At 37.9% G+C, this 27,178-nt stretch overlaps 1 protein-coding gene across 3 annotated transcripts in view; it reads left to right on the top strand.

The window, feature by feature from the left end:
• The window catches only part of CDH2 (cadherin 2), a 117,453-nt gene extending 92,955 nt beyond the window's left edge, over nucleotides 1–24,498 (top strand). For all 3 annotated transcript variants that reach the window (XM_075023192.1, XM_075023193.1, XM_075023194.1), the window contains exons 11-16: nucleotides 504–646; nucleotides 1,867–2,100; nucleotides 2,422–2,655; nucleotides 4,369–4,508; nucleotides 15,793–15,957; nucleotides 23,256–24,498. In XM_075023192.1, the coding sequence (XP_074879293.1) occupies nucleotides 504–646; nucleotides 1,867–2,100; nucleotides 2,422–2,655; nucleotides 4,369–4,508; nucleotides 15,793–15,957; nucleotides 23,256–23,462 (1,123 nt within the window). In that variant the 3' untranslated portion in view covers nucleotides 23,463–24,498. The remainder of the gene's footprint in view (nucleotides 1–503; nucleotides 647–1,866; nucleotides 2,101–2,421; nucleotides 2,656–4,368; nucleotides 4,509–15,792; nucleotides 15,958–23,255) is intronic.
• The last annotated feature ends 2,680 nt before the right edge of the window (nucleotides 24,499–27,178 follow it).

Genomic DNA, 27,178 nt, shown 5'->3' with positions numbered 1-27,178 from the left:
CCTCTTTCAAATTAAGATGATAAGCATGCAGTAAAACCAGGGCCTCTAAAAAATTAAGTGATATTGGAAGCGTTAGAATAATGCGAATTAGTGCTACTCTAATGGTCTTTATCCATTGTTAACTCTCTCCTGCTCTCAGTGCTCTGATAAGATAAAAGTTAGTATGAACAGCTCTGTACGTATATAACAAGCAAGAGGGATCCTTAATGAATATTTTAATTGAATCTGAGTATGAATGTTATATTGTTTATGATAATTGTATGATTTTCTCCAGTTACATGATAAATTACATGGCAGGGCTCTTCAAGAATCTTAATGTAGGACTGGTTTTAATACATATTTTCAAAAATTTTAGCGATAAGGCTTAGTAATTGGAAATCTGTGAAATATTGTCTTCAAATTCCAAAAATGTGTTCAGAATACAAATTAAAATACTTATATTGTCTTTGTTGTCAATATTTATGTTGGCAGATAAATAACACAACTTGTGGTCAAATACACAGGTACTCAAAACTTTCAGATCCTGCAAACTGGCTGAAAATTGACCCTGTTAATGGACAAATAACTACTACAGCTGTTTTGGACAGAGAGTCAATATATGTGCAAAACAATATGTATAATGCAACATTTCTTGCTTCTGATAATGGTAGGTATCAACATTGTGTATTTTTTCAAAAAGCTTTCTTCTGTGTGGTTGAATGCCATTCAGTTTTACCCGAGCAATGTGCTTGGAATAGATCCAGTTGGAAGTCTGTATTAGTATCAAACTTATGTGTATTTCCCAGCTATTCAGGAAATGGGCTGAAAAATAGTTCTCTGAGTTTGGAGAAAGGCACTGGCTTAGTTACATTAGTTGAGTTTACAGAAAACTGAAAAAACCTGCACAGGACTGCAGTAGGCTGAGTGAATGCACAGCATGAGTGGACTTTATCAGGAGTAATGTGGTAAGGGAGGGGTATTTTTCCCACATTCAGACTACAGCAGTACAGAGGGAAAAGTGTCTTTTCATTGTCAGTTTGTTAATGACAAGTAACAATCTCTGCTCAGAAATGAGTCCTTTGATTTTGGCTGGAGTGCTGTACTGTTCATAGCTGATACCAGAAAGATGGGCAGGTGCGGTTAGGAACTTTATTGCGTTAGAGAGGAAAACTGAAACACTGGGGCTGTTTACCTTGGAGAGAAGACAAATGGTAAAATTTTGCAAACTGAAACAGTATAACAAAGCTAGATCAACTATTTCTATCCTTTTGGCTCTGTTCTGGAGAAAAATATTAAATGGAAGATTATGGGGGGGTGGAGGCGGAATAGGAACCATTGCTAATTATACTGAGAAATTCAGTGCCACATGTTCATATAAAAGTGTGACTTTAGCATGGTTTATGGAAGCATCACACGTTCGATATGGATAGCAAGAATATCTAGAAGTAGTGTGCTGAAAGTCAGTATTAAAAAGAATTTAAATAGCACACTTCTGGTAAAGGGTGATCGTAACTCTTCAAAGTTACAAAATAATTTCTCTAGAGGATAAACTATGCCAATTTTGCACCTTTTTCTTTGAAGCATTTGATGTGGACCATCTCTGGAGATGAACTGGCTGTCTGGTCAGTAAAGTGGTTGGGTCCCTGATCCATGCATCTGCAGTTACTTGCTGAATTTTGCCAAGTAGGGCATTTTTTTCCTCAGAACAGACTACATAAGAATTTGTGTGTTAGCACGAGCAGTGACAGTGTTACATTGGCTTGGTAAAGACAGAATCCCAAAACTGATGTGAACGTTTGTACATGGTAATTGAAAAATGTTAGTATAGTTTCATTTAAGTAACTTTGCAGTTGGAAACAGGCTCAATACCATTTTCTTTTCTTGAAGGAATTCCCCCGATGAGCGGAACTGGCACACTGCAGATATACCTGCTGGACATCAATGATAACGCCCCCCAAGTGAACCCGAAAGAAGCCACAACTTGTGAAACACTACAGCCTAACGCTATTAACATCACTGCTGTAGACCCTGACATAGATCCAAATGCAGGCCCTTTTGCCTTTGAGCTGCCTGACACACCTGCTAGTATTAAGAGGAATTGGACCATTGTTCGAATTAGTGGTAACTAACATTATAGAAATGTTAATAATTTTAAAGAAACTATCGCATATGCATTTCCGTGTTTTACTTTGTTGTTATTTCGCAACGTACATGAATTTGAATAATATGAATAGGAAAGCACGTTAGTGTAAATTCCCCAAAGAAAAAGAAACTTTAAGAGAGAAAAGGTGTTCACAGTAATAAAGTAGTCTGTTATCCTGAGTGTCATGTTTAACAATAAGTTAATGCAGAGCTCAAAGATGAGCCATTTTTGCCAATACAGTTTTAATCCCACATGAGCAGTACATTACTTTTTAACAAGTGCCTTATTTTCACACACAGGTGATCATGCCCAGCTCTCTTTAAGGATCAGATTCCTGGAAGCTGGTATCTACGATGTGCCCATAGTAATTACAGATTCTGGAAATCCACATGCATCTAGCACTTCTGTGCTGAAAGTGAAAGTTTGCCAATGTGACATAAATGGAGACTGTACTGATGTTGACCGGATTGTTGGCGCAGGTCTGGGCACTGGTGCCATCATTGCAATTCTACTTTGTATCATCATCTTGCTCAGTGAGTAGAGAGATCTCTTATCCTAACTCTTTTATTCTTGTTTTGCAAGTACCATCTTGTTTTAGTCCCACGTACCTTGACAAAGATGGGGGAGTGACTAAAGACCCAAGTCCAAGAATTGTTGCTGCATAGTTTAATGTCTTGGACAAGTATGAAAGCTTTCTGATGGTAAAGGATTAGGAGTCTGTGAGACAGATCCTAACTAGCCCTTGCATGGCAGTAAAGCCCCACAGTGCATTTGTGAAAGAGATTCTCCATCTATGCTGATGGGCACTTGTTATGTTACGTCAGTGAGTGACCAGGCTGAAGATGTGATTAGCCCCTAGACATCTAGTCTTTCTTGTGCTACTGGTACTGTGTGATTTGACACCACCCACAGCAGGTATCAGTGCCTTTAAGGAGTGCTCTGGTGTTACTGCTGTTGTGCTTCAGACTAATGCAAGTAGGCTATTTGATGATTTTGGAAAGTAATACATCACAACCCTTCATATAAGACCCAACAAGCAGGCAGCCATGCAGGAACAGAGATTTGTATGTTTGTTTAAGTACTACATAAAGCTGTGCTAGTATTTTATTTTTGTGTCAAGTGCATTCAATAAGGGAAATGACTAAACATCATGACTAAGTGTCTGTCCAGTGTAGTAAATTAGATGCTAGCTCTTCTACACATCATGGTTAACTGATTTCTGATTGTGGTGGAACACAAGTAAGGGATTAACCTGTTAAGAGTATACTGTGCACCAGTCCAGAACATACAAAATGATGAAAAGGAGTAACTAAAAAAAAAAAAGTATTTGAGCCTAGCTAAGCCCATGGCTGTACAGATGCACAGTACATTTATTTTCTTGATACAAGATACTCTTAAAATGTTAGGTATTGAATTAACAAAGCCTTATTGAAACTATCAAATCCTTTAAGATATTCTTCATATATTGACATTCTAGCATTGGAATTTCTTTCCATGAAGATGGCTGTAATTGGAAACATGGCTATTGTATGAGAAATTAATTTACTCACTTTTCTTCTGTTTTGTTCCTCATTCAGTTTTCTTTAACAGCTTCAGTCTGTAAACAAACAGTATAACTTGAAATTGTTGAGTTTAAAGATTAAAAATATATAGCTCTAAATGCCACTGCATTTTCATAAACCTTGAGTCCTCTTGCTTCTAAACATAAATCTAAACTTAGGCAACAATGTAGTCTGTTCTCATGGACTGCTGAGCCGTATGCCAAAATAGCCTAAGCTTGGTGATGTTGAAACATCAGAATTACTTAAACTATATAAATTGTTATATATTCTTGGGACATAGCAGAAAAAAATGTAAATAATGTAATCTTTTAGAACTCTTGCCACAACTGGAGAGATTTCCTTCTGAATCCACTGGTTTATGAAGCTTGGTCTTTCTTCTTCTCATGACGAGTTTATTTTGCAGATGCAGAATGGATTTGTGGCTTATGATATTGAATATATGATTGATTTCCAAATCAAATGGCCTACAGTAGCCTGAGTTTAGACATCTCTTGCTTAAGCTGCCTTCTATGAAATTTTTTATTTAAAAATAACCCAAAAAAACTCAACCTTATCCAGAGCAGTCAAAGCCAACTTTCTTGGCTTTTTTCTTTTTTTAAATCTTGGTGTTAAATTTGTACAATATTCCATGGCTGTACTTCAGAATAAAGATGTGATTTTGTGTCTTCCCTTTTTGCAATGTAGTTTTAGTTTTAATGTTTGTGGTATGGATGAAACGCCGTGATAAAGAGCGTCAGGCAAAGCAGCTCTTGATTGATCCCGAAGATGATGTGAGGGACAACATTCTGAAATATGATGAAGAAGGTGGTGGAGAAGAAGATCAGGTGAGGAATGATTAAAGTTTTTTAGGTATAGATTTGCACTTCACTCTGCACTTCATCTATTTTGTTCCCTTTGACACGTTATGATAGGTAGCTAATTTTTGCATTAAATACTGAAGGAAGTAAGTAGTGTTTTAAAAACCTGAAATATAACATTGTTTTCTCATGTTGTTTTTTGCAGTTCCAGAAGTACCAATTGGTTGCCTTTTGGATGAGATGTAAAACCAGTATCTTGTCCACTTACAGTCATGGCATTCTGACCATATGCCGACTAAGGCTGTTATATTTATATGAAAATTAACATCCACTCTCACTGCAGTCTGTAAACCTTCTCCACTCCTTGTCTGGGATCCTGTTATACAGAATCACTAGTGCAGAGTGCCTAATATATTCTATTCCAAATATCACCCTTTTTTGGTGGTAGGTGAATGCCTTTCTAGATATACAGTAATGCTGGCTATTGACAGATTGGCCACTACTGGGATTTCACTTTGGGAAGTATTTATGTTTCAAGTAGCTGTCAGGGCACATCTATGTTTATTCAGATACCTTTCCAGGCAGGTGCCATATGCATTTACTCTCACATCACTTCTGTTTGAACCACTGCTGATATGTCAGAGGACTAGGAGTGATGTGTATATGCTAAGAATAGCTTCTTTTTCCCCTCTTTATCCAAGTTAGTGAATTTCGAAGCAATGTGATTTCATTCCTTCAGAGGAGGTTTATTAAGTGCTTTATGAACATGACAAACAGTAGATTATGCACGTTATTAGTGGTAGAAGTAAGTGTAATAATTACAAAGGGAACAGTGCATAATAACAGAGCCTAAGAAGTTATCCAGTAAAAAGCCTTGAAAAATTAAGTGTAATTCTTCCACACATACCCAGTCACAGTCATTTGGCACGTGAGTTATCTGAAAAGTGGCTCCCTTCACTGGTACAGACACTTATAACTTCTCTTTGCTCGTTTGTTGGTTTGTCTGAAATTTGTGTTGCCCTTAATTTTTATGCTTCCTGCATTTCCCCAAGTACTGTTCTTACTTCCTGGCTTTTCTACATAACTTTCTTCTTAAGCAATAGGAAGCTTCAGTTTATGCAGTTTTGGAAGATTGTTTATGTTACTAAATAAATTGAAGACAACCTTTGAGTCTATATATGTATTCCAGTTGTTTCGTACACAGATAGTTTGAGTACAAGAATTGCATCCTGTTTGTGCATCTGTTACTGCACAAAAGACTTACAAGCTTAAAAGACATGAAGAAAACTCAGTCCTGTGAGAACTGATTTTCTAGTTCACATATCCCCAGCTCTTGTTCACCCACGATTCTCTGGAGGATCTGTTGAGCAATTTTCATGTGGTTTTGATTTTTAATTATTGTCCGCACAACTCTCAGGACAGAGACAGTAACATTCTCAGAGTATGTACTGTTCATTAGGAAGTCATAGGTGATGCTAGAGTAATGTTGGGAGAGTTTGTGCTGCAGATCAGAAACTTGAAGCATAGTGGTAACAGCATACAATGAGAGTAAAATACTTAATAGTTTAAAAATGGTGCTGAAGTCTGTCCTCTGTCCACCTTGTACTGTGCTCCCCTGCAGTGAACGTGTTGTGTTTGTGAGAGGTATAGTCAGGGTATTGTGACAGGAGGTAAAACTGTGTGAATGCCGTAGAGATTAGCAGGATGTAAACCATCCATAAATGCAGTCTTTCACCAGCATTGAATGAGCGTAGTGCACGCGATGAAAGGAAAAACTGTCAATGGGTGGAGTAGCAGTAAAGTGGTAAGAAATGTGAAATTAGGTTCATTTCCTCTCATAGTGAGCAGAGGAAGCACCTTGACACAGGGAGGTTTAAGGGCTTTATAGAAAATTGAATGATTTTTAGCCACAAAACCCCTGCTTGCTTTCTTAAGACAAATTTTAAGGCCACCGTTGCAAATTAATTATCTTAGCTGCCAGCCACATAGTTCAGGTACAGTGGTCCCTTTCCTGATCCATTGAGCAGTAGGCCATAGTGTCTGAGAGTCTAAAAGGTTTTTATACACTCCAAACATAACAAACACTACAGGAAAAGAAAATAAAAGCTTATACAAAGTATAACAAGCTTTTATAACCACTTCTGTAGCAAGAGTTTTAGACCACTGTGTAGGCAAGAAAGGGGTAGATTCTCCCACAGCTCCAAAGTTAGGAATTTGTTCCTGTCCAGAATGCCTGAATAAGAGAGCGCAAACTTTTCATGTAGGCACTTAATTTTCTATCTACAGTGGATGATAGAAGTAAGCTCCGTCTGGCTTTTCAGGGAGATTATTTTACTTTGTTTTGGTTTGATGTTTTGTAAAATCTAATTTCTGCCCGTGCTTAACTAGATGATAATAGTTCCTAGGTTCATTTGTTCTTGGTTCCCTCCTTGGCCCCCTCACCTCTTGTGCCCAGAGGAAAGAGGTAAGATTATGTTTGGTTGGGTTTTATTTGCTTTTGCATGCATTTCTTGTGAGATTTAAGAACTTGGAATGCTAAGCTTTTGAAACATCCCAACAAGTTCACTGCAAGTAGTAATCTCATTTTTGCACACCGTAGCTTAGCAAAATACTGTACAGGCAAAGCTGTGTGCAGAACATCGTGGGCAAAAGGCGTTGGCCATAAAGATCTTTGCATTTTTGTTAAAGTAAGTGTTAAAGTGTTCCAAAAAAGCATGAGACTACCATCAAAAATCTATTTTCAGAAGGAAGCTTCATAGGATAAAACTGCCACTGTTCTATTAAAATCAAGAAAAATTATTTCATGCTAACCTTGCATCCACAAGTCATCAGAAAAGGACAGAGGAAAATGCTCTACATCAATATTAACTTTTTATGGAGCACTCTCCCCAAAACCATCAGGATTGATTGAACAAGAAGCTTTGGTAGAAGGCAGTGCACAAGGTGACTCAGAGCACAGAACCATCTAACCCAGGGTGCATCTCATGCAGCAAAATAGAAGGGAATGCTCAAAGCTTCGTGTGAATCTCAGTCAAAATATTTTTAAAGCTTTGGATATTTTTATAATGTACCTTTTAAAATTAATTATTTCTATTTATAGCAAGCCAATTACTTAGGCTTTTTTAAAATCACCTGCTTTTCTTGATGAGTACTTGAAGACTTACCGTGTGTGGCCTCATATTTTTCTTGTTTATCCCAGATGCTTAGGTGAGTTGAAGATATGTGGTGGGTAGGACTTGAAGATAAGTGACAGAACTTTAGGAGTCGTTGCATCCTCAACCAAACTACCTTTAGACTTGTGGTTTCGCTCTTGGAGTAATTTATTTATTTAAGAGGATTTATTTATTTGGAAGCTATGCAGTTGGGTTTCTTAGCTGTCATGGGAGACCCAGAAACTCCTAAAGCATGCTTGGAATGTTCTTTTCGAACTCTTTGTACATGCTATCAGAGTAATGTCTCCTGCAACAAATTTGATGAGTTCCAAATTCCAGCTAGTTCCTCCGAGTCATAGCAGCTGTCAACCACAAGGTGGAATTCCTGCTTGGTTTGGTATTTTGGTTTGTTTGTTTGTTTTTTTTTTCTCCTGTGCTAGCATTTCCAAGGAGTTATGATGTGAAGTCTGTCATAAAAGAGCAGTGTACTCCATCGTGAAGGTCTCCTGTTAATCCCATATGAGGCCATCTTGGCCTGCTTTGTTCACTCTGACAGACTGAATGCCTGTAAAGAAAATTGAGGTTCTTGAATGATTCATAGTCTTCCTCTAGCCTGACATGATGTACACAGGGTCGTGTGATCTCCTCAGCAGCTGAGAAAAATGCTTTTAATTCCCTAAGCCAGAAAAGCTCTTGAGCTGTGGGCCGTAACTGAAGTCAGCCGGCTCCCCACTGAAGAGCATTAACACCAGAAATGTTCTGGGCTTTTTTCACCTAAACTTCTGTTTCTCGGAAATACAGGCTGAAAAACTAGCTGTGAAAGCAGTACAGCACTCCTGTTGTTGCAGGCAGAAATATTTTTTTGTGGTCGTTGGGAAAGATCACTGTACTAGCAGATGTTGGGGACAAGGGAGGAAGAAGAGGAGGCAGCAGTATTCCAGATAGGAAGTCTGGGACTCTTCTCAGGATATTGTTTAATATTTTCTAGTTTTAACAATTTGACTACCTGACTTGCGGCAGCTGGGCCGTGAGATGCTTCGAGTCAGCATCATTCCACAGAAGTCAGTGGGACTGGTTTGGTGACTGGTTTGGGGAGGGGGGAAGTATGGTGGGGGGGTTTTGTTTTGTTTAGGTGGGTTTTTTTTAATTGCATCTGAACCTTTAACCCAGCAATTGGGGTAGGGGATGGGAGGCACTACAGTTTGCTATATTCTGAAATAGATGGTCCTAGTTTATGTACAAATTAAGCTGGTAACGATTGTCTTGATTATTAGCAGACCACATGATCTAGAGCTTGTAGCTGTTTAGCAGACGGGAGGTGTGAGATACAAATGACAACTATTGTCCCCTGACACTGTGTGCTCTCAACTTGTAACACTATTGTCAGTTCTAAATACCAGAACCTCATGTTGGCTGAGTGTTAGAGCACTTAGCACATGTCTGCAGCATAGTTCACACACATAGCAGATCACAACCCATAAGGATCACTAATTCATTTTCATTGCATATCTCAGACCATTTATGTGATTTACATTGAGGCAGTGGGTACTCGACTGGGATACGTGCAGCATATGTCAACCTGATAACTGTGATTTTTATTTTTTTTCATTGAATTCCTTCTGTATACACCTTATCGCACAAGATGATCCTCTCATCTCCTTTGAGCCCATTTCTTTAGTGTTTTCTAAATTTTAGTAGTACTTGCTCATGCAGATGGTCCTGTTGAAGCAAGTTGCCTGAGCAAGTGCATGATGTGCTTTGAGAGTATCGCAGATCAGCTGTTTTGAACCTGTTTTTTAGTTTTGCTCTCGGATCTCTTCAGCACAAGAGCTTCTATAGCAATGATTTTATTATTATTCAAAGTATTTTTCTTCCTAAGGATTCTGTGTATTCCTTCCTACATGACCTTTTCGTAACAAGAGTGTTCAGACATTAGTCAATAGCTTGCTTTTTGTCATGTTCTAGTATATGTTTATATAGAGAAAGAAAATAATAGCATTTATTTTAAAGGTGATAATAGCATTAAAAATAAAACCACAGTGGTTTATGTGTGCAGGATCTAAATTCTAAGCAGAAATTGCTCCTTTATAGAAAGGGTAGCTTAGTTCGAGCATTTGTGTGTCATTGATAAAAATGAGTTGAGTGATCCTTTGGATTTTTTTGTTTGTTTTTTTTTCCTATTGTCGTAACTTTCTGTATGCCTGAATCTTAAGGTTACATTGGTCTTGTGTGCTGGATCTTATCATAACCTCTGTTGTAAACATGACGATGGTCCTTACCTACTCTATGAACTTTATAAATCCATTTGGTTATATTTTATTTTCACCACTCTAAGTGCTTTTCAGATCATTTACTCTCACTTTCTAACCTTTATTTTGCATTGCATTAAGATTGAACATATTTTATGTTTAGAAATTTTAATCATAATGAATGAAATAATTGTTGCTAAGATATCCCTAGGAATATGCAATATTATAATTAGAAGGTAGTTATTTTGGGGATTGTGTTTGCTTACTAAGACATTAACTTCATTTTTTTGAATGAGTGACTCATGCAGTACTCCTGTGGAGGAATTACTGTCGTTCCTTGGTGAATCTTTATCACATCATACAAAAAGTAATGTTTCCATAATTCCATTACAAAATTGTTTTGTGTTTTATTTTATCCTATCTAGAACCTATGCCTGTTATTGTGTTTTATCTGCAGCTGGAGTTTAACTTTCACCTTTTTTATTACTAAAGAAGATAAGCTAGCATCTTGTTTATCTTAAAAATTATTAACTTGTAATACTCCAGATGCATCTATAATAAAAACAAATGGGAAAAGCAATATGGCAGAAAGTAATCAAAAAGTGAGTGGCAAATAGAGAGTAACTGTTAGCACAGGCATTTTAACTAGCCTCCCACCTGCAGCCTACATCTAGTCAGTTCTCTGTGCTTTGCTTTTTTTGGAGTCCCATTATTTCAGCAGATGTAAGATTTAGCACAGGTTGGAGCATTTTACAGAACTCGGGCAATGTTTTATGTGCAAATTTCTCATAGTTTTTTAGGGTGATGTTTGGTGGGTTTGGGGCTAGAATGGTAAGATGTAGTGGGGTTGGTTTTCACTTCCTTTTTCTTTGTTTTTAAAAGACCTTGGCAGATGGGAACATTCAGCTGTATGATTGCTTCTCCATCCCATTTCTCTATTGGACTGACAGTCTTTGGAACACACAGGCAAAGCAGAACATGTTTTATCCATAGGTACTTCAGGTCATAGTTTGCTCTGTTCTCTTAAACCAACAATAAAAGTGGGTTTACACTAACACACCATTCTGTAAAACAGGAGGGTGAAATGCAAACTTCTGCCAATGCTGCTTTACACGCACTTAAACCACTGCAGCTGATTTTGTTCAGTGAGTGACACTTACAGTTCTCACCATCGAATTAAGTGATCTGGTGACAATTAAATTGATTATGTCTTGTGTGGGGATGGATCCAGACTTTCATATTTCTTTGCAAAGGCTGCATCCTTTGAAAATGGGAAACAGGTGTAGTGTTTTTGTTGCATTAGTCCTATGTCCAGTCCTGTATTCATGCATAGCCAAAGCTTTAGTTCTATACAAGGTAAAAAAACAAGTCATCCCTAGAAGTGTACAGCATAGTCTAATGAATGGCCAGGAAATATACTGAGAGCTCTGAGATAAGAGAAGCCAGATTCCTAAACCATTAATGAATATGTCAGTCAGGTTGCTTGTACTGGGGTGTATCACTGTTACTGGTAGAGAAAGCTCAATTTAGATGTAATATATTCCAGTATTCACATATATTCAGAGTTTTCCTATCTGGAAAAAAGTCAGTCCCATCTATGTATAGCAATTTATAGTTTTAGTAAGTTGTGGTTTGATTCTGTTGTTTGCAGTTGTGCTTTATAATGTTGCAGGATGCATTCATACAAAGCAGGTCTGGTTACTGTAAAAATGTTTACTTTGTTAAGTTTTTGCCAAGAAGTTAAGTAGATTGTCTAAAATGCAAATACAACCAGAACAGCTAATCCAGGAGAAAAAAGTTAACTTTATAAAACTAGAAGCTTCTGAGAAACTCTATTTCCTGGCCTATCCCCTCATGGGTTTTTTAGGGATTATAGCATTTGGTAACTGTCAGTCAGAATGCAAGGTATTTTTTAAAAAAATCTCTCCTACTGCCATAACTGATGACTGCTGTATGAGGGATTACTTAAGTGCTGTTAAATGAATAGCTGCCTTGCACAAGAGGAAGTTATTTAAGGGAAGAGATTTTGAAGGCTGCATTATCTTGCTTCTTTGTAAATCAGCGATAACGAGGAACAGAAAATGGCCTTTTCTTCTATTCTGGACATTTCTTCTGTTCAAGTTGAGATAGTTGGACTGTGCTTCCAACTACCATGTAGATGTTCTTAAAGAAGTGCCTTTTGAGGTTTTGGACCCTTCTGCCTACGCATCTGGTAAGGTGGTTAATTTGTAGGGCTTAGCTAGGTGGTTCTGCTATTTAGCACTGTCTCACTGGGATTTCATGTTTCAAGAATGTGAGGCGGGAGCTAGTAATGCTGTAAGTCTTTGCTTAAAGCTGTCTAGAACTAAGTGAATAGCTAATAAGCTCAATGTTTGTAATCAGCTTGGAGTGGAGGGGGCTGATGGGGTTTTGCAAGGTTTTTTTGAGATTTGTTTGATTTCACAAGATGCAACTTCTGATAAAATGCCCTTTTAGTACATTGTGACTTTATTTTCTTTCTTAAAAGCAAATCAAAACCAGAAGTTTTTCTGCTTCAATACAGATGGCGGGGGCGGGGGGGGTGGGGGGTGGTGGTTAGCAAGAGCAAATAGTGATGCTGGAGATGCTAACCAAAGAGACAGAAGTGCTGGTGGTTACATTAAGAGAGCTATATTGGTAAAGCATTAAGGTTGTCATCTCTTTAACCACCAGTTATCTGAAAGATAGCCATCTTGTCTCATCCAGTGATATCAGATCCCTTTGTAAACAAAGGGAAAGGTAAGGGATCATTCAGCTTGCTTCATTTAGATCCCTGTCATAGAATGGGAGGTTTCTGTTTCCCTGTTGACTGTAGATTTGGACAATCAGACTAGTCTAAATTTCTGGTTTCTAAAGGCCTGAGTTTTTGCTTAGATGCAAAATGGGAGCAAGCTAATATGTTTTAGTGACCTTCCAATAGAGAAAGCTAATACTAGATTCTCCCATCAACAATCTAAGCTTGTCCAGAATTTTGAGGAGAAAAACTCAAACCCTCAGTTTGGATTTGCTTAAATCCATACTGAAGGAAAGGAAAGAGGTATTTGTTCTAAAATTGCTGGAGTTGGGGCTAAACAGCATAAATAAGTAAATAAATACTTCTGACAAAAATTGGCAGCCATATGAAGTGGATGCTTGCGTTTGCTCAAGTATGTTTCCAGTGGAGTCTTGTTCCTCATTAGCGCCTTGGCTGATTGTAATTATGAACAGGTTATATGGAAAAAGGCTGGAGCAAAGACAAAACATTGTTGACTTGTGGTCCTGAAATTCAGTAAAAATAATGACCCAGAATCTTGCTCCAAGCTGGCTGTTCCAGCCTACCCCAGCATGTCTTGTTCTCTGTCTGATGTGCCACAGTTTTCCATTTAGCTGTCACTTCTGCAGTTAACTATCTTAACAAACTCTGCTTGAGACTAACATTAAAGTCTGTTCAGGAGCTTTAGGTAATACACGAAAAACTTTCCCATTTTTCTAGCAGTGAATGCACCATTGAATGAAGAGATGGAATTTCAGCAGCCCTAAACAGCTTATGCCCTGGCTCTTTAAAACAGTTTTCCTTCTTTTTCTTTGCAATAATTGAGCAGAGTTGACTCTAGATAGAATGTTGAAACACCTGGAGTTGTTGCATGGTGCTGCATTTGTACAGCACTAAGCCAGTTTGGGGAGATGGTGGATGACTTGCCATACCTGAATGATGTACAGTTAATATTGATTTTAATGAGACAAGAGATTTGAGAGTCTGTGGTAATAAGCACAATGGATCTTCTCTTCCTGTCCAGACACTAATAAACCTGCAAAATAAATTTCCTCTGATAGAAGGCTAGGGTGGCAGTGTCATAAGTTATCCTAGAAAAGAAAACCAAGGTGGGAGTCCACATAAGGACACATTCTGTACTGCCATTGCCTTGCGAATGGCAATCTTTGCTGTCTTTTTAGCTGTAGAGCCTGGAGGTGTCTCAAACTATACACACACTCAAGAGGATGGCCTTAGATACCTTAGATACTTGGATACTAGACTGACTGACTTGATTCATATTGCATTTCTGTATGACTACCGGTAAGAATAATAATTGTATGCATATGCCAGTGGGTGGAAAAAACATTTTATCTTTATAAAACTAAAATGACTAGAGAGGCTTTCCTGGTTTCAATATATTGCTATTTAACCATACCTGTTTGAATTCCTTTGTAATGAAATGCTTAGTATAAAAAAAAAAAACTCTATTTTTCATGTCTCCCTGTTGGTGTTTTCCACTTTTATCTTTTGGGTAGGTATGAAAAGCACTCTCATGTTACACATTTACAAATTCTAGAACATATGTTCTTCGCTGTTTCATAGGATTTTCTGATAGCATGTCTCTAAACTATTTTGATTTATGTTACATAATAAAAAGGGAAAGGAGAAAAGGTTGTTCTGTTTACTTTTCTCCAATTCATACAGCTTCATGGCGATCACTTACTATTCTGTTCGGTACATGAAGAACTGAAACGTAGAAGCTACAGCTCTGCTCCAAGGAACTTGTAATCTAATTAAAGCATATGAAGCTGCATTCTCAGATCTCAGTGGAGCTGTTCCACCTTTTTTGACTATATATTGGCGTGCAGTCAGCTGAGGACCCAAGTAACAAATTGGAAGGTGTAGTGGATTTGGTAGTCAGTTACAATTCTCCCAGCAAAATACCTTCTCTGCTGACAACAGACCTCTCTTCCTGTTGAAAAGTCTGGTTTTGGGGTCACAGTAGGTAGTACTCTCTAAAAGGACCTATACCCTGCGAGGTGACAGTAGAAGTAAATGCTTGCATTCCTTCCTTTAGGAGCCAGTTAGGAACCAATGCAAATGTAATTGGCTGCACAGACAGCTTCCAGCAACTTGAGATCATAAATAAGATTTTTTACCAGAACAACACTGTTGAAAAACAGAGACTGATGCTGCTCAACTACTTGGATTATTTGTGGGGCAGGGTATCTGGCATACAGGAGAGTTGGCACGAGCCCCAGTCTCCTGGTAGTTCGTGAATGGCTTTAGTTTAAGCCTTTAAGCCTAGTTCTTTGTTCTGCATTTTTACCAGTGCCTTGTGCAAAGGCATCCTTGAGCATGACTACCTACCTTCTAGACATGACAACAGTGAGGTGAATGACAATGCTGAAATGCATCACACTGTATAAATAGTATTCAGGCATATCTATCTTAAATGCATAAACATTCATCTAATTAAAATTTTTATATACATACATACTGCTTATTGGAATTCATAGTGCTATGCTAGCTTCATCAGTCTGCCAGAGTTTGAAACTGCAGCATCAAGTACTTAATGAACGGATCCACGAGTAATCTTTAGAAAGTGCTTAGAATTAAGGCCAAATCTGAGGAGCTTTGTACTTCTTATGACATTTTTTCCCCCTTTGGCTTTCATATTATGGAAGCCACATGAAATCAGCAAGGAGTCTTAAATTCATTCTTTGAAGGTATTATAAAATGCTGCAGAGCAGTGTGCTTTCTCAGAATGAGAATGTCTGGCATTTATTTGCTTAGAAAAATAAGAGTTGGATTTGGCATCTTTGCTCTATGCAGTAAATCATCATTACTAGGCAAAGTGTTTAGTCTCTTAATAGTACTACTCAAATCCTTGCTTCTCAATGGAAAACTTACAAGAAGCTCTACAAATCTGATGGAATAGAATTAAAACAGTAGATTCAGGGAGTATAAATCAAATAACATACTGTTTGTATGCAAATAATGTTACTGACTTATTCTCAGTAAGCGTTACAATCCTGAATATAGGACTTCTGGTGAAAAGATACTTTGCGTTTTCCCTTTTTTCCTCCTCATGTTTCCACCTGACAGATATTGTTTGAAAATCTCCTAAAGTACTGTCTTTGTTTCATATTTTGCAGGATTATGACTTGAGCCAGCTCCAGCAGCCTGACACTGTGGAACCAGATGCCATAAAACCTGTTGGAATCAGACGTCTTGATGAAAGGCCGATCCATGCAGAACCTCAGTATCCAGTCAGATCAGCTGCTCCTCATCCTGGGGACATTGGGGACTTCATTAATGAGGTAAAGGAGAGAAAAAGTTTCCTCCTAAGATCTGATAAGCTTTTATATTTTGTTAATTGTACTCTACACGAGTCGCTGTTATGTTCGAACATAATAACTTTTTAAAACTTACTTAAACAATTAAAATTGTCTTGCTCGATAGAAGTAAATATGTTCTTCTAAAGTGCAGGCAAATTTAATTAACTCATTCAAACAGAAAGGGAAGATATATCAATTAACTTCTGTACGTTTGTATTAATTACATTCATAATATGTTATCAGCTGCAACCACAGTATCTCCAAGCAGGATTATTCTGTGGGTTCCAAGTAATAAATAGACTAAGAAAATTATAGTTTAGCCTAAATTCATTTATTAATTCACAGTAATTTAATAATGGAAGACGTTCATTTTCATTTTCCTCATACATTACCCTTTGAATCCAGATAATAGTGGAAATTCAGTACCTTCAATAAGACCAAAAGAATTCCATCAAATACGATTAGTGAGCAGGGCAGCTAAATTAAATGTTGTGTAAGTGCTTTTAATACTTGTCTTGTCAGAGAGCTTTAAAAGTCTTTGCATTATCTTTGATTCTTCAATCTAATAAAGATAAATGGAAGTTAAGATTCAGACTATACCAGATTACTCACAGTTCTGAAAGAAATGCTCCTACAAATATTTGTTTCATTATTTCTATCACTGGTCAGTCTTAAATCATTGGTTTTGTGGAACTTAAGATAGAATGTGTTTCTTGTGCTTGCTGATTATAGGAAAACAAATACTGATCCAAAATTTATTACTCAAAAATAAGCTATATCCTGTAGATGAGTAGTAGTAGTTAATTAGTTTCTCATATCTTCCTTGGCAACTGGAGCTGGACAAGTATTACAGAGTATTGCAGAAATGTTTTTGCAAACGTGTTTATTCTTGTTTGCTATAAAGAAAAGTCAGGCTAATATACTAATGTCTTTTGTGTTAGCAAGCTGCAGAAAATTGAGTTCATTCCTTTTAAGGTATACAGCAATACAACTGTAAAAAAACTTACAGGGAGATGACTAGCAGGAAACATACAAATAGTCTTATAAGACATTGTATTTCAAGAGACTCCAGGTTTGGGGAAGAGCTGTATTAGAAAGAGATGTCTCAACAAAGAGGATTTTTGCATGCCTTGCACTTTAAGTATTACAATTTTAATCGGCTTCTGGAAAATAGAGGAGACATGGGACAATAAAACGCCCACACTGTTGGCCAAGGCCGCATACGCACAAGAACTTCCTTGTGTTTCCTTGTCTTTTTCCAAATAATCAAGAGTTTTCCATCCTATTCTCACACAGCTGTGACCAGATACTACCCATCTGGCAGGCAGTTGGGAGGAACCCATGATGCTCAGTACCTTGATTTTTCTTGTCCTCAAAGCAACTGTCAAGCTCTCTTACAGACCCAAGACAAGGAATGAGTGTGATTCTCCTGGAAAGCCAGAAAAGGGCCAGAGTTTGTCCAGTCTGCTACAATTTCTAACTTACTTAGAAAGCTGTTCTGGCAATACTATTTTTCAGGAGGTTATCACCCTTGAAGATTATAGCATCAATGTGTACACATGGAGTTGTAGAAACAGTACGTGCTGTCTTGATTTAACCCAATATGTTTATATCACAGTACAGACAAGCACACAGCCATTTTCTTATTGCTGTCTGTTGTATTAGATCAATACCTCCCTTTATGCTTCCCCTTGCCATCCACCAAAACAGAAAGCTTCTCCCAGCTATTATTACACAGTAAAATAATGTCAGTAATATTGACTCTGAAATAAAATTAACCTTGGAAATATATATGAAATTAAAGAAAACATGGTAATTTTCTTGTCTGCAAGTTAGTTCAGAATTAATTATATCCTCTGATTGAAAGGAACTATGAGGTAGTTTCTGTGTTTCAAACATTATATAATTTACCTTCTTTTTTTGATAAGGTATTTCTTTCTTAGGATTTCACAGCCATGTATCGTTTTACCGTGGGGCATTCCACCTAACCCTCTCTCTAGCATGCAGTAGCCACCCAAAGGTTGTCCATGCTCTGTCTGTTTTGCCAGAAGTCTGAGCAAAATGGCGATTTTATTTCTCAAAAACATTTTCATCTTAATTTGTTTTTTTATGTTAAAATTTCCCATGGCAAATGTGATTCTAGAAAGTCTATTGGGGAGGGGGGGTGGAATCAGTCTTTCACAGTAATGCTCACTATTACAGTTAAATTTCCAAATTATCGGTGTCTAGAGCATAAACATGCAGGCTACACAGGTTTTCAGACTCTGTTCAGAGAATTCCACCTGCAGTCCCAGCAAGATTATACCCAAACAAATTGCTAAGTTCCTCTCAGTTTTACTTGGAGTAAAAGGAGAAATATCTTGGGTAAAACCCATACCAGACATTTCTTAGGGCAGTTTATACAGAAGATATGCTGAGCTGTGAAAACAATGCAGCAAGATAAGAAAGGGGAAAGTTCATATCTCTCTCTCTGCATCCAGCTTCAACATCATTAGGCAAAGAACTTTCTTCCACTGTAACTAAAGTCATACCGTAACTTTTCCCTTGGGCAGCCCTAACACAAACCACCTGCAAAACTAGCCCAGTTGCTAGCTGAGCAGGGCAGGCTGCCTTTGGATTGTCAATACCTTGGTAGCAAAGTCTGCATTACCCCATTGGTTTGAAAAGATGCAACACTTCTGGAGATCAGTCTGGTCTTTTGGAGGACTTGGCCCTATTCCCAGAGATGCTTATCAGCATGATCCTGTGGGATGCCAGCCCATATGCGGGAATTAATTTAGTCTGTTGAATACTCACCAGCACCTCAGACACACAGCCAGCATTGTTCAGATTAGCCTCTGAATTACTGCAACTTTTGACAAAAAAGAACTATAGGTCATTGATTTCAGATATTAGAGGATTTAGCTACCATTGCCAAGCAGGCATGTGGTGTTTTTTTCTTACTACTTTTATTACAGAGCTGTAGAAACAAAAAGTGAAAAAGACCTAGTGGGTCATTTTGTTTCTTTCCATTTGGCAGTACTCTGTTTCTTCTGGTATATTATTTTCTAGCTGTCATCTGTTGTGTTAGATCTGCTTAACTCAATCAGACATATGTGAGTATTTTGTAGTGTTTTAATGACTTCTCAGTTGAAAAACAAGTTACAAGTATGATAAAAACTTCAGGTATTTTTATAACACTTACAAAGTTAAGATAGTACATACAGACCTACAAACTTTCTAAAATAAGAAGGTTCCAGAGGTGCCTTATAATCAAAATATGTTTTGCAGGCATAAGCTAAATGACCTCGGAGACGTTCTTGTTTTGTCTGTTTCAATGGATAGATGAATCTCTAATTTAAGGGAGGAAGGGAAAAAAACTCGTTTTCTTCCAGTCCAGTGTACAAACAAGTCAGTGAAATAAGTCATGTGTTATTAAGTATCCTCTATAGACCTTGTTTTCCATTTTGAGCCTTTTAAAACATAACCTGCAGAGTGTGGAGCATAATTAACACATAGAATAGTCAGGATTTGCAGGACAGTATAAATTAGGCCTGTTTGAAGTAGCTTTGTTAATCCTGTTTTCAAGAACCGCCTATGCTGTCCCTAGAAATCTTGAACAAATCATATTGTAGTGGAGAATTTGTGGCTAAGAATATATTTCTAATCAATAGAGGACATAGCCTGAAGTAAACTAAATTTAAATTACAAACTAAAGGTCTCATCCCATGAGGACATGGAGGACCCTCAATTCATTCTTAGCAAATGGTTATTGATACAGTGCACCCCCAAGCAGAATAGAGTCCCTTGATGTTTTCTGTTTTCTCTTGTCAAGTAAAAAAAAGGTTCCAGATTTGAAAAATTTTTTGTATTTCCCTAGAGTGCTCTGTTCTTCCTTTCCTTCTCATCAAAAATCTGCTGAATCTGATTAAGTAGTAGGATTAATGAAAATAAAAGCATTAGATTTTGTAATGTTTCATATTAGCTCAAGATTTTGAGGGTGTGGCTTTCCCTTGATTTGAGGCAAATTGGTAATGCTACACATACTAAGGAAAGTATGACTTAAGGTTACCATTGTTTCTCAGCCAAGGCCCTGTAGTTTCTCTTCTTCTGCCCCTTATCTCCTCCTTAGTGAAAGTGGTCATGACATACATAAAAGAGGAAGAGGAAAAAAGTGAGATTGCTACTCAGTCTGTCCTAGGTCTCAAGCTGGCCTTTGTATTGCCACGGCTCTTCTGTGACTGCTTGTTGTGCTTTGGTGGTATAGCAAATGCAAGGAAATGTGACTTTAGTTCACTATCTCCCAGCAGGATCACCTGGTCCCGAGCACGTGCTTCGGCAATTCTGTTGTTGAATAAGCTTCTCTACCTAGTAAAAACTTTGGGGTTTCAGATCAGAAAACTGTAAACCAAATAACTATAACAGCTCTGCTGCTCTGAGATTCTTGAACACATCTGGGGAAAACTGAGAGATCTCTTCAGAAGTGGTTGACACCACCAGGGCAGCCTTTTCAGTTGTGCCAATACAGCAGGTTGTGGTACCACCCACTGAAAAGGATGGCATAATAAGCAAAAAGGCAGCAATACTGAAACCAAAGGGAGCTTCATCAGCCAATTTCACTGCTGAAGCTGACATCCAGTATCTCCAGCTTCGGACACGCTGTAGAACCCAACAGTAAAGCTGAGTAGTGTACTGGGTAGGTTCAGAGAATATGCTTAGCAGAGGGAAAGTGAAAAAATTGTAGTATTTCTTTATCATTTTAGTATGTAACTTGCCACACAAATATAGCAGAAAACTTGATTGTCATATGAAGAGTTAAGAGACTAAGTTCAGTCATTATACTGTGAATCTGAGGAATTTTTAACCAGAGGATAGGTGCAAATGTCAGTGTAACTTTGGCTGTGCAGTTGAATCAATACCTCCATAACACGGCCCGTAGCTACCTTCTCTGAATGAAATGGATTACACAGTAAGCACAACCTTTGAAACAGTGAATTTTGTTAGTGAGATGCTATCTTGTAAGTCAGTAGCTCAAAGCCAGTTTTTAAATGCTATCATGATGCCAGCAGCAAACTGAAAAAAAAATCCAACTTCCCTTTTGGAAAAAAGAGATGGAAAGAGGCTGCCTGCCACCTTGCCATGGATGGCTGATAGGTATATGAATTTCTGCAGTCATGTAGGAAAATGTTTTGTTCACTGATTTTTAATAAATTAGTATCCCATGGTTGGCTGGGTGTTACTAGACAGAACTGCAGGGAAGTAGCATTTCTTCTCCAAGCCAGCTTTCTAAATGACTTTTGCACACTGATACTGGGGATTCATACCTCAGCACTCCTTAAGTTCAAATGGTATGAATCCCAGCTGTCAGTGTGTTATTAAACACGCAAAGCTCAAGTGTCACCTGTGTTCAAAAAGCATGGGTGTCTGTCACCCCAAGCAGGCTTAAGGGAAGATGTAAGTACCATTAGGCCAGTTACTACCTAAGAACTAAAGTTGCATTTCTGCTTCAGCAGCAGAAATTGAGAGAAAGCCTTAGAACTATTTCCAGCTTTGAAGCTGGATAAGGGAAGTCTCCCAACACTTGCTATTGCCTTTTTGGAATGTCAAATCTTTTGTGCTTATTATGGCCACCAGGATGGAAAACTCCAAAGAGAAAGATAACAAGCGTCACCAATTACTCTTATCAGATAATTCAAAATTGCACTTCTAATGCAGGCTATTAATAACCTGCTTGATGTTGTTGTACTACATGAAACAATCATTTTAAGTCCAAAATGTGTTCTTGATTAGAGGTCATTAGTTTGATAAATATGCAGGGCCTTTCCGCCACTGATTTGCAAAATTATTTTAGGTACATTTTGCAAACTTCTGAATGATTTTTAGATAGGCAATAAAGAACCAGGATGCTCTTCTACCTTATCAATGCCATATGCTTTAATTAGTGGGTTTAGCTATATACGTATTTCTAGAAGAAAAATCAACATCCATTTCCATTATGTCACATTTAGACTAAAAACAATTGAGAGTAAAACATACTTTTCTAAACACGATATGTTAAATAATTCAAAGGAGGCACACTCAATCCTTCAAATAATTGGGAGTATAATAAAGCCATTCCTTAAATAAATAAATGTTAAAAATCAAAAATAAAGCTAGCACAAATAGCCCTGGTTAAAATTAAGAGCGAGCAATTTAAAATCTTAGGTCAGCCTTAGAGAATTCTGGAAGATATATCCCTTGCCAGTGGCTGCCATCCTATTCAAAGGATCTTGAAAAAGCATTGCTAATCCTGTGGAAGAAACTGCAAAGTTGAAAAATCCAAAACACGAGGGCTTTTAACTTCAGGTTTTCAGCCTTTTACATTCAACTTGTAAATCTTCCCAGGTTAAGTACAGAGTAAGCATCTCTTATTCTAAAATTGAACTTACTGTTTTGGTTTGGTCCTGTGTAAGAAAATGGGGTGGGAAGAGACTTTGCTCTGGAAGAAGTGTGGTTCTTTCCCTGTTTTTCTCTTCTTCAATTCGCCTTGGTTTTAGTTTGAGTTATTCAGCTCTAGAGAGTAGAAATTCAAAATCACTGAAGACCCAATATTCATATGTTGATAACTTGAATACTTTGAAATGAGGAAACAAAAATGGTTATAATCTTGTATTTGTCTTTGATGTCATTGTGTGTGTGTGTGTGTTTTCTGAAGAGCAGGTGGGATCTTATGGGTGGTTATGGCAAAGCGCTTAAGGATTAAGCCAACATATTGCATCTTTTTCTCACAGCAGCCTACAGAGGTACATGAATTTTACAGGACTGACTAAATACAGCTTTTGGCACACACAGGTGGACTGCAGGCCAGCAATGTCAGTGCATATGTTATTGGCCATGTGAGGTGGCTGTTAAAGTGAATCTTTGCAAACATGCCTATTTCTCCTTCCCCATCTGTCTGTTTAACCAGTCCCATATTGCTCATGCTGCAGGTTGCAAGCTGTGTAGCTCTGAAACTATATTTATTAGCATCAGTCCTAGTGCCACAATGTTCTCTTAAGGTTTTGTTAGAGCTGTATTTGCAGCTACATTCAAAATGTCCAGTGCTGTAATGCTGGAAACCTGGCCATTCAAAAAGGAATTGAAATAAGTTGTTGCTGGAGTTACAAAAATATGAATCCTCTTTTGAATTGGATTGCAGAAGAATAAGAATTTGTTTTTTTCAACTGGCGATTGATAGATAACTGCATCGCGCTATCCCAGCTACATTTTGTGTCTCTCTCAGATACAGAACTTTGTCTTTTTTCTCCCTCTCCTTCTTGCAGGGACTTAAAGCAGCCGACAATGACCCTACAGCCCCACCATATGACTCCCTCTTAGTCTTTGACTATGAAGGAAGTGGCTCCACTGCTGGATCCTTGAGCTCTCTTAACTCCTCAAGTAGTGGTGGTGAACAAGACTATGACTACCTAAATGACTGGGGCCCACGTTTCAAGAAACTGGCTGATATGTACGGTGGAGGTGATGACTGAACTTCAAAGTGAACTTTGTTTTTGGACAAGTACAAACATTTCAACTGATATTCCCCAAAAGCATACAGAAGCTAGGCTTTAACTTTGTAGTCTACTAGCACAAGTGCTTGCTGAAGGCTTTGGCTTAGGCTGCAAACCAATTTGGGCTCCGTGGAATATCAGTGATCCAATGCTGTTTGGAAAAAAAGTATTGAGCTCAGTTACACTTGAATTTTACAGTACAGAAGCACTGGGATTTTATGTGCCTTTTTGTACCTTTTTCAGATCGGAATTAGTTTTATGTTTAAGGCTTTAATGGTACTGATTTATGAAATGATGCATTAAAGAGACAAAATATGTTGGGGTGGGGAGGAGTAAGGTGAAACACAATATGCTTCAACATGCTTTTGTTACATCGCATTGCTTTTATTAAAATAAGGAGATTAAAAATAAACAAAAAAAATCCTCATGGAACAATTTTATTATCTGGGAGAGAAGACCATGAGGTGGAACAATGTACATTACTTCTAGTTTTAGATGTTAGGGGATTTTTTTCACTAAAATTCTAAAACTTATGCAGCTGGTTGCAAATAAAGGGAGTTTTCATATCACCAGTTTGTAGCAGAATTGATTTTTTTTTTTCTTATGCTAGAATGTTAGACACATTTTGGTCTTAATCCATGTACACTTTTCTTTTTTCTTTTTTTAATTTCTAGTATTTTTTTCCCACTTCACTGTAAAAAATGGTATGTGTACATAATGTTTTATTGGCATAGTCTGTGGAGAAGTGCAGAAACTTCAGAACATGTGTATGTATTATTTGGACTATGGATTCAGGTTTTTGCATGTTTATATCTTTCGTTATGGATAAAGTATTTACAAAACAGGTTGCAAACAAGTGACATTGATTCAATTGTTGAACTGTAGTTAGAGTACTCAATATTTTTTTTATTTTTATTTTTATTATTTTTTTTTTGTTTGGGGAGGGAGAAAAGTTCTTAGCACAAAAGTTTTACATCATTTGTACCAAAAAAGGGGGGGGGGGGGGGGAGTTGGCCTGATACTGGTGGCACGAGTAAATATACAGTATGTTTTGGGGGCGGGGAGGGAAGGGGGAAGGAGCTTTCAAACTGGAGAGACTTCTGAGAACAGCTTTGCCTCTGTATTGTGTACCAGAATATGAATGATACACCTCTGACCCCAACGTTCTGAATAAAATGCTAATTTTGGATCTGGTGCTTGGTTTGGCATTTATTTGTCCTACCTGGGCTATGGTAAATAAAAGTACAGAAAGTGTTTGAGTTTTGTGAGAATTTATGTGCACCTCTTTAGCATTCAATAAATACTACTGGACTGAAAATAAGCTGCATATAGAATTTGGCACAGATTTAGAAGGCAAGTTCCCAGGTAAAAGCGAAGTGATCTGTGCCATTTCTGGGAATTCAAAATTTTCAATTCTGCATTGATGGCTAGCTCTTTGATTTAATGTACATTATCTAAATAACAGAGCTTGCATCATTTTTGGCTCATTTCTAGACTGACAGTTTAATGATTGTGTGATTATGCTGCAGGTTGCATAAATAAAATAAACTGCAAATCCTGGCAGTCATCTGCCACCTGGACTTTTCTTCCATTGAAGTAAAGACAAGGCCCTGTTAACTTCAGTGCACATCAGATCGTGTCGTTCAAGGAGATGCTCACGGTCATGGAGCTTTATCAAAAAGTCCCATTAGATTAGTCATTACTGAACATGTTTCTAAACCTGTTACAATGATTTATTTACAAACAAAGCAAACATAGTAGGTACAGCAGTTCTGCCTTCTTCCACATGCAATGATCTGCTCAGGTTTAATGTCCACATTTGCACTTATTAAAGACTGAATTGTGAACAGTACGAAGCTCAAACTTGGCAGAAAACGCCACACACAGTTCCTTGGTCTGTTGAGAGAACTGGAGCAGCAGGAGGGGATCCGGGCACAGGGACTGGAGAAGCAGCCTCCTGCACTGGGAAGGCTGGGTGGGCACGAAGTTAGTCTGTGGGTGATGCTTTTCAGCATGGGGCCACTTCAGCGCTTCCTCAGTGCTCAGACTGTAACTTGCATAATTTGACTGTGACTTCCAGAGGTAAATCCTGAAATCTCAGTTGGGGAGGGTTAAACGCTGCATGTGAGGTATCTCCTCTTCGCTGTGCTTTTCACGGGCATGTCTCCTTTCTTCCCCTTGTTCCTGATGAAAGTTGAGAGGTAGCAATTCTCTCGGACTAGGATATAGCATTTCAGCATCTGCGTACCTGGCTGTTATTTATCTTGTCTGTTCGTAACTATAGCTTGATGCTGTAGCAAGCCTTGATTTTTCAGTAATGTGTTAAAGTTATCAATGACCTTCTTTAAGCTATTTCCATATTAATTAGCAGTGTGGGGAAAAAAGATGTAGAGCAGGACATAAAAATGAAAATCTGGCTATGCATAGTTAAGTTAAGGAAAACTTTTGTAAAGGGCATGATTTAAACTGTAAATGCATGTTAAATAAGCAAAAGGCCACTTTTAGCACATTGATTTTCCATCTTCTGTGATTTATGCAAAAATATATTTTGAGCATAATAATTCTATTATTGTCACTTGGAACCAACAAACTGGAAATGCTAGATGAATTTTATTTAATTGATATTGAATGTTAAAAGATACAGAGGGGGAAAGATTTATGAAATATTTCCAGTTCTGGCTATAGCACATTTTTTTTGTTAAAATGGAGCAGAGGTCGTCTTTTATGAGCACTTAGCTCTTTTGCACAGCAATAGGAGTTTTATCTTGATCGGACAATATTCTAGCTCTACCTACAGCTGCTTTGAAATTGTAGCAACGGTTCTCAAACTTAGTGTTAGGTCAGCATTAGGTCTACTGAACAGAACAAAGGGTAAATCATTTTTATGCATCACAAATGCTTTTGCAAGAATAAAAGATGTTTGAACTGATCCTCTTTCATCAAGCTTCAGGTTGGTTCTTTTTCTAGAAATGTGCAACCAGGTTTTGTACCCATGATATATGCTTAAATCCCCATCAGAGGACTGCACTGAGAGGAGGAGGGTGGCTGAACTTCAGACCCTACAGTTATCTAGGGGAAATTCTGGCAACCTGTTTTGGAAATGGGATTTGGCAGTGATATATATTATCTCTGCCTTGTAGACACTTTATCCAAGGGAAGTTACGGGCAAGAAACTTAGGAACTTTCCCATCTCAGCCTTTCTGCAATTTGTATTTCCTTTCAATGATAGTCCTTCATAGCCTTTGTCCTTCTGACCTTCAGGGGTAAAAAAGGTGGAGAAGGGTGTGTTTGGGGAATGAATATCTTAAATGGATACACAAGGCCTTACATGTGGCTGGATCTAGCTTCCTGTGTTTCCTCTGGGATTGCCAAGTATCGATGAGGGATGTTAATACTCATCCCGTAACAGTCCAAAACATACACTTATCATGCTCCCTCCAAGTAGTTGAAACCCAAGCGACATTGGAGTTCTCACCTGGTGATTTTACTGCTGGTGATGTGCTCTTGTCTGTGCTGTAGCACTGTTGCAAGCTGCCTATAAAGCTCACAGTGATCTTTTAAAATACAAAAAACTCACATAAATTAGTTTGACAGGGCAGACAATGAGCACTGACTTCTTCCCCTTACTCCAGGTTATTCTGTCTTGCTTGACTCTGCTTTATAAAATGTTTATAAATTCATGTAAATTTTAAACG

The sequence above is a fragment of the Buteo buteo genome, chromosome 3 (genome assembly GCF_964188355.1).
Source record: "Buteo buteo chromosome 3, bButBut1.hap1.1, whole genome shotgun sequence".
Classification (NCBI taxonomy): Eukaryota; Metazoa; Chordata; class Aves; order Accipitriformes; family Accipitridae; genus Buteo; species Buteo buteo.
This window is presented reverse-complemented; position numbering and strand designations above follow the sequence as displayed.